At 38.8% G+C, this 15322-nt stretch overlaps 1 protein-coding gene across 1 annotated transcript; it reads right to left on the bottom strand.

The window, feature by feature from the left end:
• Nucleotides 1-6173: 6173 nt before the first annotated feature.
• On the bottom strand, nucleotides 6174-6884 carry LOC146723835 (uncharacterized). The gene has a single exon (XM_085480992.1). The coding sequence runs from the start codon at nucleotides 6882-6884 to the stop codon at nucleotides 6174-6176; it is 711 nt and encodes a 236-aa protein (XP_085337118.1).
• Nucleotides 6885-15322: the final 8438 nt, after the last annotated feature.

Here is a 15322-nt window from a genome sequence, read left to right as displayed (position 1 = left end):
ATATATCATTCTCGAAAACTGTTAGATTGACGCAAGACAATAATTCGAAAAATTATATTAAATTATGGTTTATCGATTCGTATAAGTTTCTCAGCGCTAGTCTCGACAAATTAGCGTCATTTTTGGATAAAGATAAACTAAAAATTTTACATTCGGAATATCAAAATTTATCGACAGATACGTTTAATTTATTGACACGAAAGGGCGTCTTTCCGTATGAATACATAGACTGCGTGGACAGATTACAAGACACACGTTTACCGCCGCGCGACTCATTTTACAGTTCCTTAACCGGCGACACAGTATCCGAGAGTGATTACGCGCACGCCGAGACCGTCTGGAGCCGATTCTCTCTTCGAACGCTAGGCGAATATAGCGATTTATATTTAAAAATTGATGTCTTGTTATTGGCCGATATATTTGAAAATTTTCGCGACAGTTGTATAAAAAGTTATGGACTCGATCCAGCGTATTATTATACTCTCCTCGGATATACATGGGACGCCATGTTAAAACATACAAATATAAAATTTGAATTATTAACAGACATTGACATGGTAATGTTTGTCGAACGAGGTATACGCGGCGGTCTTAATCAATGTTCAGGCCGATACGCACAGGCAAATAACAAGTACATGCAATCGTACGACCCATCGAAACCCTCATCTTATCTCATGTATTTTGATGTAAATAATTTGTACGGATGGGCAATGTGTCAACCATTGCCGTATGCCGATTTTCGGTGGGTCGACGATGTATCGAATTTTGACATATCGAGTTCGATTTACCTATAGGCTATGTTCTCGAAGTAGATTTAGAGTATCCGCAGCATCTTCATGACGCACACATTGACCTACCGTTTTGCCCAACGCGCGATAAGCCGCCCAGCAAGCGGGAGTATAAACTCCTCGCAACGCTTTACGATAAGAAGCGCTATGTAATACACTATCGTAATCTACAGCAGTGCACGCGCCACGGGCTTCGCATAACAAAAATATACCGCATACTACAATTCACGCAGTCAGCGTGGCTTCAAAAATACATCGAACTCAACACACAGTTTAGAACACAAGCGAAAAACGATTTTGAAAAAAATTTATATAAATTGATAAATAATACGGTATTCGGCAAGACGATGGAAAGTGTGCGCAATCATGTGGATGTAAAATTATTAACAAAATGGGACGGACGGTACGGTGCGGAGGCAATGATCGCAAAACCAAATTTTCATAATATAAGCATATTTTTGGAAAAATTAGTTGCCATATGTTAAGTTTATAGGATATCGGTGGAAAGAATTGTAACTTGTGTATGATATATAAATGCTCACAAGGATATATATATTCGTCTAACTGTTAGGCCAGGCGGAATACAAGTGAAGTGGCGAGAGTGTGCGCGAGTCGATCCGGTCTGATCGCGAACGTCGCGCGGTGCGCTGCGGCTTCGCCATCTGTTGTCTTCCTTAATTATAATAGCGCGCCTATTTCGGATTACAGTAGCGCGCCTATTCGAATATCAATTTGTATCAATTATCCTAACACCTTCCTTTCTTGGGAAAGGCTTACTATTTACGCCGCACTTACATATGTATATATATTTTTCTTCGCGCTTACAATATCTTGGATCCTATAGATCCTACGTTTCCGTAACGCGATGGCGGTTGACGCTTCCTAGTCGAACGCCGTACGCTATCACTTAAATCTACTTTGTCTCTTTCGTGTTCTGGTTGTGGCGTGGCGTTTGGACTTAGTGGAATCTGTGATACCGTTTCGCCTTGTACTTCAGCATCCGCTTCCTTATTTTGAACTTTATTGTCCTGTAATGTTTCCTCTATCGGCCCGTAATCAGTGTCCTCCTCCGACTTTAAAGATCGGTCACCGATTGGCCGTAACTGATTAATATGTCTTTTCCATATTCGATCATCGTCGAGTTTAATCTTATAATGTAGTTTGCCTATCTTTTCTATTATTCTGCCGAATTTCTACAACTCTCTTCCTATGTAGTTTCTACACGCTACTCGCTTGTTTAATGCCAACTCTCTCGCTTTAATTTCCTGATTAATTCCTATCTCTATCCTCTTCTTTCCTCGGAAAAATCAAGTCTAATTTAGTACGCACTTTTCTGCCTAAAAATAACTCCACAGGTGACATTTTTGTGCTCGCGTGTGGAGCTGCGCGATATTGTAACAAAAATTGCTCCAATTTGACAGCTATATTACTTTTGTTTGCATTCGCACGTTTTAATCCATTTTTGAGTGTTTGTATAAACGTTCGGCTTGACCATTAGTGGCCGGGTTATATGGCGCTGTACATTTATATATAACTCCTCTACTTCTGAGAAAATTCTCAAATTCCTCAGAAATGAATGTTCATCCATTATCTATAACCCATATTTTTAGAATGCCGTATGACGCAAAGATATTTGTACATTCTTTAATGATCGTCTTAGCCGTAATATTTTTCACGATCCTCACTTCCGGCCATTTTGAGTACGCATCTACCATTACAAATAGCCATTTCCCTAAGAAGGGCCCCGCGAAGTCCGCGTGATCTCGGTGCATTGCTGCTGCCGCCGGTTCCCAAATGTGTTGCTCCACTTTTGGTGGGTTATTTCGTACTTTATTGCATGCTACGCAATTTTCTACTTTTAAGCTTTGAATGTCTTGATCAAGGCCCGGCCACCAGCAATACCCTCGTGCAATCGCTTTCATTTTATTTATGCCAAAATAGCCCGTATGTAATTGTTTTAACGCTAATGTACGCAATGTTGGTGGAATTACCACTCTAAACCCTCTCATAATTACTCCGTCTTGTAAATTAAATTCCTCCTGACTTAAATTGAATCTATCTTCGCTAAGTGTCTCTTTTCCTGTCTGCAATGCACATAATAACTTTTTCAGTTTTGTATCTTTACGCGTTTCTTTTTCGATAAGATTTGCATCTAACAACAACTCTTGTAATTCTTCAATTTGAAATGCTTCTACTACGTCTGTATTACTATTACTTCCTGAAACCGGTAGTCTTGAGAGACCATCTGCATTGCCGTGCTCTTTAGAATTCTTATATTTAATCATATAATTAAATCCCTATAAAATTTTGCATAATGCTGCATCCTCATTGCACTATACACGGGCAGACTTTTATTCGGTGCAAAAATTTGTATTAACGGCTTGTGGTCGGTAATTAACGTGAATCTATTGCCGTACAAGTATTGATAAAATTTCTTAATTCCGTAAATTATGCCGAACGCTTCTTTGTCTATTTGCGAATATTTTTGTTGCGTGTCCGACAACGTTTGCGACGCGTATTGTAGCACTTTTTCCGTTCTGTCGGGATGTAACTGAGATAAGACGGCCCCCACTCCGTAAGGGCTTGCGTCCGTCGCTAAAATTAGAGGTAATTTCGAATCGTAGTGTGCCAATATTTGGTCACTTAGAAAAGCATCTTTCGCTTTTATAAACGCTTGTTCCTGCGCTTTAGACCATATGAACGGAACCTTTACATGTAATAACTGATTCAACGGATACAGTATCGCACTTAAATTACGTATAAATCTCCCGTAATAGTTTATCATTCTAACGAATGCTCTCACTTCTTGCACGTTTTTAGGCCGCGGCATACTTTTAATCGCTTCGACTTTGGCCCTATCTTTAAGTATTCCATCCTTTCGTAATGTAAATCCGCAATATTGTATTTCATCCATCATGAATTTTGACTTCTCTAAATTTATTCTTATATTGCGATTCTGTAACCGTTGTAAGACTAAGTCTAATCTTTGTAAGTGTAAAGCTTCTGACTCACCCGTGACTACAATGTCGTTCAGAAACACCGCCGTTCCTGGAATTCCCTGTAATATATTGTCTATGGTTCTCTGCCATATTGCCGGTGCGGACGCAATCCCGTACATTAATCGATTTACTTTAAATAATCCGCGATGTGTATTCAATGTTAGTATTTCACTACTTTTCGAGTCTACCTCTAATTGTAAATATGCTTGACGCAAGTCTATTTTGGAGAATTTTATCCCGCCTGCTAATTTTGCAAATATTTCGTTAATTGTCGGAAGTGGGTGCTCATCCACAATTAATTTTGGGTTTACCGTAGCTTTGTAATCCCCGCATATTCGTATTCTACCGTTTGATTTTAGAATCGGAACTATCGGCGTTGCCCACTCCGAGTTTTCAATTTTTGTAAGCACTCCTACCCGCGACAACTCTTCTAACTCTTTATCTAGTAATGTAATTAACTTAAATGGCACCGGTCTTGCCTTGAGAAATATTGGAGTTGATTTAGGACTTAACCTTAACTTTACTTGCACTCCAGTTATCTTCGCCCACTCGTCTGATTTTAAATCTCTGTATCTTTCTAACATTACTTCTAATTTTAATTCCTTATCTTCTATATTATCCACGGCATTGCAGTCTAGAAAATCAGGCACTCCGCCTGGAACAGCGAGTTGGTGTATCCATTCTCTACTTAATAGCGGTTTCCTATCTATTTCTGTAATGTATATATTTAATTTACGCTCGATTTGATCGCTTCTAACTGATACTGTAATATAACCTTTAATTCCTATTACCGTTTTGCAAAACGCGACTAGATTTAACTTTGTAGGACAGATGATCGAACGTGGAAAGAATCGTCGTGCATTGTACCTGTTCATTACGGTTACCGCTGATCCACTATCTACCTCGAATTTAATACTCTTCTCCTCGACTCGTAACGTGCAGTAAAATTTGTTTCTAAATTGAGAATGTTCGAGCTGTAGTATGTCCTCTAATTGATTTGCCTGTTCCTTTGTTTTGAAACATACTTTCTTCAAATGTCCGTTTCCGCCACAGCCAGAACAACGAATTTCCTTACTCAGTGTACATTGCGAGGCCAGATAACCTCGACCGCATCTGAAACATGTTATTTGTTTACAAGTGTAACCTTTCAAATAGTTCGAGTTATTTGTCCTATTTACGTTCGCACGACATTTCTGTCCCGCATTATCACGGAAATTGATATCGTTATCCGCGTGCTTGAAAGGACCCCGCACTAAACCACGTGATTTTGGGCCCCGGTGAAAATGGCTGAATTTTTAATATGTTGTACTTTTTGAGTCACTGAACAAATATTTCCTCAGGCAAAATTACAAAAAATGGACAGTTTTAGCGTTTCAACTCTTAGAAGCTTGAGGTCAGACGAGCAGAGATATCACTTTCGGATCAATGCGGTTACTGTTATAAGGGAACAATATGAATTTTTAGTGAACAAAATAATTAAAAAGTAATTTGTTTGTGATAATATTGTTTAAACAATATGATAGTATTGTATAAACAATGGTCGTTCACTTGGCACCTTCTTACATACAGGATAAGATTCAACGAGACGAACAAGAAGAGTTTCAGTTAGATGAACTCATTGACGAACCTGGTTTTATAAGAGTCAGACTATATTCTAGATTTCGCAATGCTGCAAAATATCAGTTATGGATAGCATACGACAGCATTGAAGAGAATGAACACGATAATGATATTCATAACAACATTATTCATGGATACTACTGTACTTGTAAAACAGGTGCTAGGAGTATTGGCTCGTGTGCTCATGTTGCTAGTGTATTATGGCTTCTTGGATACGCACGTCATGAACCAAATGTTTCGTATCCTGCTACGTCTCTACTAAATAACATTTTAGATGCAGCTCATAGAGCGCAGCCTATCAATCCAAATGATGCTATGGAACTAGGTGAATAGAAGAGCGAGATTTATGAGTCGTGACTAGGGGTCGTGACTATGAGTCGTGCAAGGGGACTCACGTACAGAAAGCACCCCGAATCGTGAGAGGCAAGGGGACTCACGTACAGAAAACAACCCGAATCGTTCATGTAAATAATGATGTTTTCAAATTGTTTAGACAATACTATCATATTATTTAAACAATATTGTCATAAACAAATTACTTTTTAATTATTTTGTTCACCAAAAATTCATATTGTTCCCTTATAACAGTAACCGCATTGATCCGAAAGTGATATCTTTGCTCGTCTGACCTCAAGCTTCTAAGAATTGAAACGTTGAAACTGTCCATTTTTTGACATTTTGCCTGAGGAAATATTTGTTCAGTGACTCAAAAAGTACAACATATTAAAAATTCAGCCATTTTCACCGGGGCCCAAAATCACGTGGTTTAGTGCGAGGTCCTTTGTAGACTTTCCTTTTTGAAAATTATGCTGCCTTTTCCTCCCGTCTTCCGTGGTTGATTCGCTCCTGCTCGGACGACATCCACTTGGGCTGTAGGTTGTACCACCGATACTTGTAGGGATGCTGAACCTCTCTCCGAGAGTTCCATTGTTGTAGCAACCTTCAATGCTTCCTCGTACGTTAGATCCTTTTTTTCCAATAGCCGTGTCTGTATTTTCTTGCTGGATAGGCCAAACAGCAGCTGGTTTCTGAGCGCCGTTTTTAAGTATTCGCCAAATTTGCAGTGGATACTTAACTTATGCAGTGCAGCTGCAAACTGCTGCACGGTTTCCCCGCTCTCTTGACGCCGTTGGTGAAACCGGAAATTCTCTGCTATTTCTAAAGGCGGGGGTTCGTAGAATTCCTCCAAAATTCCTGTGAGTGACTCGTACGTTTGGCTGAACAGGTCCCCCGGATCCAATCGGTCGCACAAGATGTTGAATGCTGCTGACCCCACATAATGCAGCAAGTAGGGTACATGTTCTCCATCTCGAATATTAAAAATCATGAAGGCACCTTGCAATCTTTGCAGCCATCTTCTCCACGTTGTATTTTCGGAGTCGAATGCCTCGATTGTGAGAGAGCCCGGCACCGCCGTCCCCGGTGCTCGTAATGCGCCAGCACCTCCTGACGCCCCTGATCCATCGTTTAATGACATTTTCTTTTCTTATATGTACCTCTGGCTTTTTTTTCTGTACACGCTTCTTGAGCTGATCGTTGCCGAGCGAGAGAAAAAAAAATTCCTCGGCCGGCACGTGGCACGCGGCTCTCGTCGCTTCACAGTTCTTCCTTACTGCCGTTCTTCGCGACCACGCACTTCTGATCGTAGATTAATTTACTTATGGGATATCGGGTGTACCCGATCCCATCCTCGTCGCCAATTTGTTAAGTTTATAGGATATCGGTAGAAAGAATTATAACTCGTGTATGATATATAAATGCTCACAAGGATATATATATGGAGCATTCCACGTGAAAAGGGCCCACCTAAAAATAAACTTTTTAGGATTTTTTAAATAATCGTGGAGACTTGTTAGGGTACATATTGTATAAGGTTAAAGCAAAAAAAATAAGGATTATATGCCTCATATCCAAGATATCGAAGGTAGAATGTTTTAAGTAATTTTTCTTTCTTTGACATTTATAGCTAAAATTATAATATATATAGAATTTTTATAGACATGATTTTTTAGGATTTTTCCCATACTTTCAGATGAAAAAGTTAATTTTAGTAAAAATTTTTTATTACCATAAAAAAAAATCAATTTTTTATTTTGAAGTAAATAAACGGAAAATTATATCCACTTTTAAAAATCTGGAAAAATTCTCAAAAATACTTCAATATATGTAGAATATGATGCCATAAAGGAAATTTTGGGATCGCAATTGGATCTACTCGAAAACGAATATTTTTTTCAAACAAAATAGAAGTTTCAGACAAATTTCAACTAAAAACTCAATGATGTCAAATTTTTAATTAATCTAATTATTTCATACTACATGAATAATATATTTTTAACAAACAGCTATAAAAAAATAATGTTCAAATTTTGTTATATTTTTATATGTTGATAAGCAAACGCTGCTACGGTATTATGAGTAAAATCGTCTGAAATGATGGCTAAACTGTAATGACTTCCTTATTTTGAACTTTATTGTCCTGTAATGTTTCCTCTATCGGCCCGTAATCAGTGTCCTTCTCCGACTTTAAAGATCGGTCACCGATTGGCCGTAACTGATTAATATGTCTTTTCCATATTTGATCATCGTCGAGTTTAATCTTATAATGTAGTTTGCCTATCTTATCTGTATCAATTATCCTAACACCATAGAATTACGCAAACTCGAAGTTAAATTCTACAAACCAATCTACGTCGGCATGTGCATACTCGACGTATCAAAAGTATGTCTTTATGAATTACACCACGAATACATGTCACCGCTCTATCGTGACAATTGTAGAGTAATGTACACCGACACGGATAGTTTAATATATTAAATTAAATGCCAGGATGTCTATGAAAATTTGAAACGCGACATCGCTCGATTCGATACCAGCGATTACGCCGCGAATAATGCGTACGGTATACCGCTCGCGAATAAAAAGGTGCCGGGTCTGATGAAAGATGAGAATAACGGTGCGATAATGACCGAATTCATCGGGCTTAGAGCAAAAATGTATGCTTTGCGGGTAGATGGTAAAAAGGACACTAAAAAGGCAAAAAATGTCAAAAGTAACGTTGTAGCGCGTAGTATAACATTCGACGATTATACGCGTTGCCTTAATAAAGAAATTGAAATGACGCGTCAGCAGTCATGCATAAGATCGAAATTGCATAAAGTGTATACCATCAGCGAGACAAAAATTGCTCTAAGTCTCTACGACGACAAACGGTATGTCGTACCTGAGTCGACCGACACCTTGCCGTGGGGACATTATTGAATACCGTTGTAAATTATTATATATTTATTATATTTATTATATTTATTATATTTATTATATTTATTATATTTATATTATATTGAAAGGATGTATTAATGAGAATTATATTTTTTGTTATATATATATATTTTTTTTTGTTATATATTTTATATAAATATACAATATATAGTATGTTATACAATGATTGAATAAAATACATTAAATAACATTGTTTTTATGTATCCAAGAGTTGTGCGAACTGTCGAATCCCAGCCATTTCACGTAAACCTCGTCACCCCTCTTGCGCAGTATTTTCTCCACGAGGTACACATCCGGACAATTTGCGCGATGCAGCTCGTGTTCGTAAAACGCTCCAGCGATAGATGTATTGCGATAATCCTCGAGTAGATATGTTACGGGATTAGTATGCTGCACTTTAACAATCTTAAACACCTCGGTTGTCCAATTTGGCGTGTATCCCTTCTCGAAAAGTTGTTTGTACTTGCTGACGCGTACCTAATCACCTACTTTGAACTTTGCCGGGCCCGCGATTTTTACACGATTTGTACACGGTAGCCAAGAGTCTTTCAGCGATCGCGGGGGTAACGTCGGCGGGTCGCATACCAATCGTTTGATGTTTGCGTCCGTTGTAATCTGATACGAGGCGTGGCAGCATGTCAAACTACTTGTAAGTGCCATTCAGCGTAAACATCTTCCACATGTCGTTCTTTAGCGTGCGATTAAATCGCTCGACGACCGACGCCTTCAATACCGAATATGTAGAATAGTGATTAATGTCATGTTTTCGCATAAGTCGTTGCACTTCGGCGTTGTAAAATTCCTTTCCGTTATCAGTTTGCATGTTTTTTCGGGCATTTCTTGCTATCTCGAATTATCTCGGCGATTGCGTCAGCTGTCTCGCTTTCTCCTTTACTCTTGAGTGGTACAGCCCACGCATACTTGCTCAACACATCGATGACGGTGAGTATGTAGTGGTAACCTCTGTTGAAACGGGAGTACGGACGCATCTCGACAATGTCGGCTTGCCACAGATCATCGTATCCTCGCACTATGACATGTCTTCGAGGGAAATTTTTTCTCGCTGACGCATGCAACTCGTTTACCAACTGCCGTCTCTCCAAACTATGTTGCACGTTGTTATTTTCACTATTCATTCTCGTTCTTTTGGGTTCTTTCTCGTTTTTTCGGATTCTTTTAATTTAAATTCTCGTTCTTTCGGGTTTTTTCACGTTCGTGCCTCGTTATTTCGGGTTCTTTTGCGTTTGTGCCTCGTTCGTGCCTCGTTCTTTCGGGTTCTTTCACGTTCGTGCCTCGTTATTTCGGGTTCTTTTGCGTTTGTGCCTCGTCCTTTCGGGTTCTTTCACGTTCGTGCTTCGTTATTTCAGGTTCTTTCGAGTTCGTACCTCGTTCTTTTGGGTTCGTTTTTTCGGGTTTTTTCAAGTTTGTTTTTTCGGGTTTTTTCGTTCACTCACGTCCTTGACAGTTTCGAAAATCGTTCCTGACTCGATCGCAGCCTTTTTTCGCAGTCGCTTCTGACCCGTTCAAAGCCCACTCTGGCCCGTTCGCAACTCTTACTGAGTTGTTGATAGCCTCGTATGTAACCTTTAAGGACTTGTTCGTAGCCTCGTTCGCAGCTCTGCTTGACATGTTCGTAACCTCGATCGCAGCAGCCGATACGCCGTTTACTGTTAGACTTGTTACTGCAGCTGTCAGCGGTCACATAACTACCGTCGCTGCTCATTGTAGATTAGTAGTACGCTGATAATCCTTCGTAGCTGTTCAACAACTGTTTGCTACTTGAAAATCCCTTCTAGACGTTTCACAATTGTTTGATAGACGTTTCTGAGCCAACCGCTCATTAGATGTCTGTGTCTGAAGTAGTGTTTGGCGCACGCAAAAGTTCTTTTATCACAGTCTCCAACGCTCGTACATCCTTCTCTAACGCAGCCAGCTTCTCATCTGACTTTCTGTTGGATCATCAATGTTTTAAAGCACTCTTTCAGATACAATTTGTTGACGGCATCGGTATCCGCCTCAGGTAGCGCTACACGGCAAATCTTGCGCGATCTCGCGTCATAATCTGTAGCGACGCGACATAGAGCGTTTTTACGCACACATCTTCTCATCAATGTGTACCAATGATTGTCGGTTGTATCAATTCTCCTCTTGAATAATCCAAATTTATTGATAGACATTGTTTCAATGCTTTGTAAAGTGTCACGCGATAAACTGAATAAATTGTCGGGACCTCGTTTAATTTATAATAATGCCTGCTTCCCGCAGTTCTTCGATGATCGACAGGATCTCGTTGTCGTGTGCGTTGTTGCCGGCTTGGCGCGAAGCGTCGAGCAATCGTAGACGATCCACTAGCTCGTTGGGGTCGTCCTAGTGCACATAATCAATCTTATTGTCGGTTAGCGTCATAGCGCGAGGCATTCCCATGCCAGATTTTGGGCTCTCCACCCGCGTCAACGGTGCAATTATATATTTGTACTTGTCACCCTTGCTACTTTTCACACGATCTTGCGCATCAAAATTGCGTTTATGCGCGTTTGTCACCAATAATATGTGCTTGTATTTTTACAAATTATCCTCCTGGTAATCAGGTCTTTTCTTGAAGATCAACTCGTACAATCCGGGCGTTCCAATGTACCGCGTGTCGCCTATGATTATATTGTCATCTTTGTCAATGTCGAATCGCTTGCTGCCGAGCCGCATTTTATTCTCGCCGAAATAGACTCCGTATACATTATCAATTTCTTTTTTCTCATCAGCACCGAGGAGAGCGTCCATGTACTCTTGTCCTAATGGTCCCCAATCCTTTCGCATCATTTGTTGACCTTCCGATGATTTTAACCAGTGTCGAAGAGATATTTTGGGCGGGTTACGCGTGGTTTCGAAAACATTTTCGTCTACAAGTGTTTTGGGTATCACAAGTTGTGCGTTTATCGGTGTAGATGTTGTCGGCAATGAAGCGTCCAATGGCTTCGAAATATCATATTTTCTCTTTTTCGATGTCTCCTCCTTCTCTTTATAGTTTGATAGTTGGCCACCATGGTTTCGAGACTTTCGCTAAAAGTTACTAATCTCAGGCTTACATAGAGCATACTAACGGCGGCTCTTATTTCACTGTGACCGGACGTGTATGGGTATGTATCCCTCCTTCCGACTTACCGATCAAACAGACGCTCCGCTTTCACCTTTATGGTCGCCAGTTCCTTTGACCTGTATAAGGAACAAAGTGGTTGAGTTATGTGTCAGGTTCCTTTGATGCCGCTCGTCCCTTGTAGGTTGCCTAGACGTACGAATATAACAGATACTAATATAACAGATACTAATAATACTAATACTAACATTAAATATTTTGTCATACCATATATAGAATCAATATCTGATAAAGTTGCTTCAGCAATAAGAGAGCAGAGAGAGAGCAATAAGAGAATTATAAGAGTTCAAAAGGACAGAAATAATTGCCCCACGAATTCTAATGTTGTTTATAAATTGAATTGCAACGATTGTGACGCCACATATGTCGGACAGACAAAAAGACAGTTAGGAACGAGACTTAAAGAACATAAAAATAATATTAAATTAGACTCTGCTAAACATTCGGTTGTCACGGAACACATTCTAAACGAACAACATACATTTGACTGGGACAATATTAAAATTATGGATCATGAAAAGAATTACCATAAAAGGCTAATATCTGAAATGATCCACATTAAAGAACACAAAAATGGAATTAATTTAAATTAGGAAAATCGCCGGATGAAGAAGTTGCTACGTTTATTCAAAAGTACGTAACGTGTGAAATTCCAGATGAAAATGTTTCGCCAACGTTGTACGATACGGTAATAAGTGATCAGAATCATAAACATAACTCGTATTGCATGCGTACGAAAAAAACGGAAACTAATATATACAGAAAGTGTCGGTTCGATTTTCCTCGGCCAGTTACTGAGAATTTCGTTTTAAGAGACGTTATCACTTCGATAGTCGGTAGAAAAAATTTACGCAGTAAGAGCAGATTGTACGATCTTCCTCGCAAGGAGTCGGAAAGGTTTATAAATGATTATAATCCGTCTATCAAATTAGCCTGGAAGGGAAATATGGACATACAATTTATTAGAGAAAAATCAGAGTTTTTAAACTCATATTTAACAAAATACACGACAAAGTCGGAAAAATGCAATAGAGACTTTGAAGTGATAGATTCGAATAAGTCCTTGGCATCGAAACTGTGGAATTTTGCAATGCGTTCATTAAATAACAGAGAATGCGGTGCTTTAGAAGCTGCGGATACACTATTAGGGAATCCCTTGTACGGTACGGATAATAATACCATGGTCAAATGGATCGATGTTAATGAGGTGAGAAATAGAAAAGTTAAAACATTTAATGAAATTTAAGCTCTTGATGAAAATTCTACAAATATTTACTGTTCGTCACTCATCGATGATTACTATCCAAATAGACCTCAGGAATTAGAATCATTGAATTTGTACGATTTTGCCAGATTCTGGGAAATTACGAAACAGATGTCAAATAATGACGAAGTCAAGTGTTACAAACTGGCATCGGGTTTATTTTTAAAAAAACGAAAAAAGGGTTATTTAATTAACCATTATCGATTTAATATAAAAACTGAGCCCGAAAAATACTTTTACTCGCTGCTTCTTCTGTTCAAACCATGGAGAGATTTGAGTAAACTCAAAGGTACATTCGAGACTTACACGGATGCCTTTAAGAATTCAGAGTCTGTTTTAACGAAAGTAATGAAATATCACGAAAGGCTCGAAGAAATACAGAAAGCTTTTGAGAACGTTGCTGAATTAATCGAGAAGCGCGAAAATGATCTGAAAACAGCAGACAGAGACAAATCCGATGACGATGAACTGGATTGTAATCCGATAGAAGCTGACGACGCGATAAAAGATCTGGAAGATTTTGGTAAGATTGACGACCCGATTGATTTATCGCAAATGATGTCGCAATTGAACAAAGACCAGAAAAGAGTCTTTGATGGAGTATGCCAAGTTTTACAAGATAAGAATCAGATTCTGCGACTGTACGTAAGTGGCGAGGGTGGTACAGGGAAAAGTTTTCTAATTGAAACGATTAAACATTGGATCAGAATAAATTTGGAAAAAACGACTGCCATATCTGCTCCCACGGGTATCGCAGCATTCAATATCGATGGCTTGACAATCCATAGAATGTTTCAACTACCGGTTAGTCATGAATCTACACCAAAATATACGCAATTGTCAGACATGGTCTTGAAAACTTTGAGAGACAAATTAAAGAATGTCGAATTATTTATAATCGAAGGAATTACATGTAACAATGCAATGATGGATTTAGGAACGACTGTATTTAGTGATGGTCAAGCCTATGTAGGTTTGTCACGAGTAAGTAAATTGGAAGGCCTACATTTGATAAATTTCAATCCAGCATCAGTTAAAGCAAACTCGAGAGCCATTGTAGAATATAATCGACTGAGATCTATATTCAAATCTGAACTGCCACAAATCAATCCGTCCGAGAAAAAGGTTGTGAAAATGTATGATCGTCGATGAGCTATCCCTAATATCATTGATGATGTGCAGAATTATGATTGTGAGGAACCAGAAAGTATAGTTACGTGGAAAATATATGGCCTTTGCAATAACGATGCTGTTTCGTGTTACGCTAATGTAATATTACAATGTGCGTTTCATTGCGTACGTATTAGGCAACAAATACTGAAAAATAAAGCATCGAATGCATTGACTGATGCTATCTGCGCGTATGGTGAACGTAAATATTGCAACATTCAAGCGGTTAGAAGATCTGTCGGAAAACGCTTCGAAGAACGAACACAACAAGATGTTTCGGAATTTTTTACGGCTCTAATGTCGACGTATTCCGACATCAATGATGTATTAAAACTCGAATTAAAGCACGTAACATGTTGCTCGAATGTCAAATGTAATTACAATGTAACTAAGCTGGAAAGCAGTAGTTTGTTAATATTACCTATACATTCGAGATTAAAAAGGAAAAAAGGTGTCACTCTACAAAGTTTGATTAATGTAGAATTTTCTAAATGGGAAACGATAAACGGCAATTGTAACGAATGTAAGGGCACCGTGTTGAAAAAGAAAACCGTAATCAAATCAACTTTATTCGTCGTAGTAATACAGCTCAATTTATATACTTTTGTAAACGGTGCTTCTAAAAAAATTATCAACAATTGGATTAACGCCGTGCCGACGAGTAATATCACAATTAATAAAAAAAAGTACAAGCTAATAAGCGCTATATTTCACGAAGGTGAAGAAATAAATCGTGGTCACTACACGTGTATGTTGAGAGCTGACACAAAATCGGAATGGTATTACTCTAATGATATGGAAATGTTCAAGAAAAAATGGCCCAAAGGAGCACAAGGGGCATACATATTGTTCTTAGAACAGATTAAATAATGGCGCTGTATATAGGCTGCCGTAAACGCTACATTAAAACATCAACTGTTCTAGCGCTGTATAAAAGTTGCCGTAAGCGCCAAAATAAAATATCGGCTGCTCTGGCGCTTTATAAAAGCTGCTGTAAGCGCTGCATTAAAACGAGTGCAATAAGTTTCTAATTTGACCTAGGCTTCATGACAT

Source organism: Nylanderia fulva, unplaced genomic scaffold (genome assembly GCF_048542155.1).
Source record: "Nylanderia fulva isolate GAGA-0341 unplaced genomic scaffold, ASM4854215v1 Scaffold165, whole genome shotgun sequence".
Lineage (NCBI taxonomy): Eukaryota > Metazoa > Arthropoda > Insecta > Hymenoptera > Formicidae > Nylanderia > Nylanderia fulva.
The sequence above is the reverse complement of the archived record's forward strand: the minus strand, read 5'-3'. Positions and strand labels throughout refer to the sequence as shown.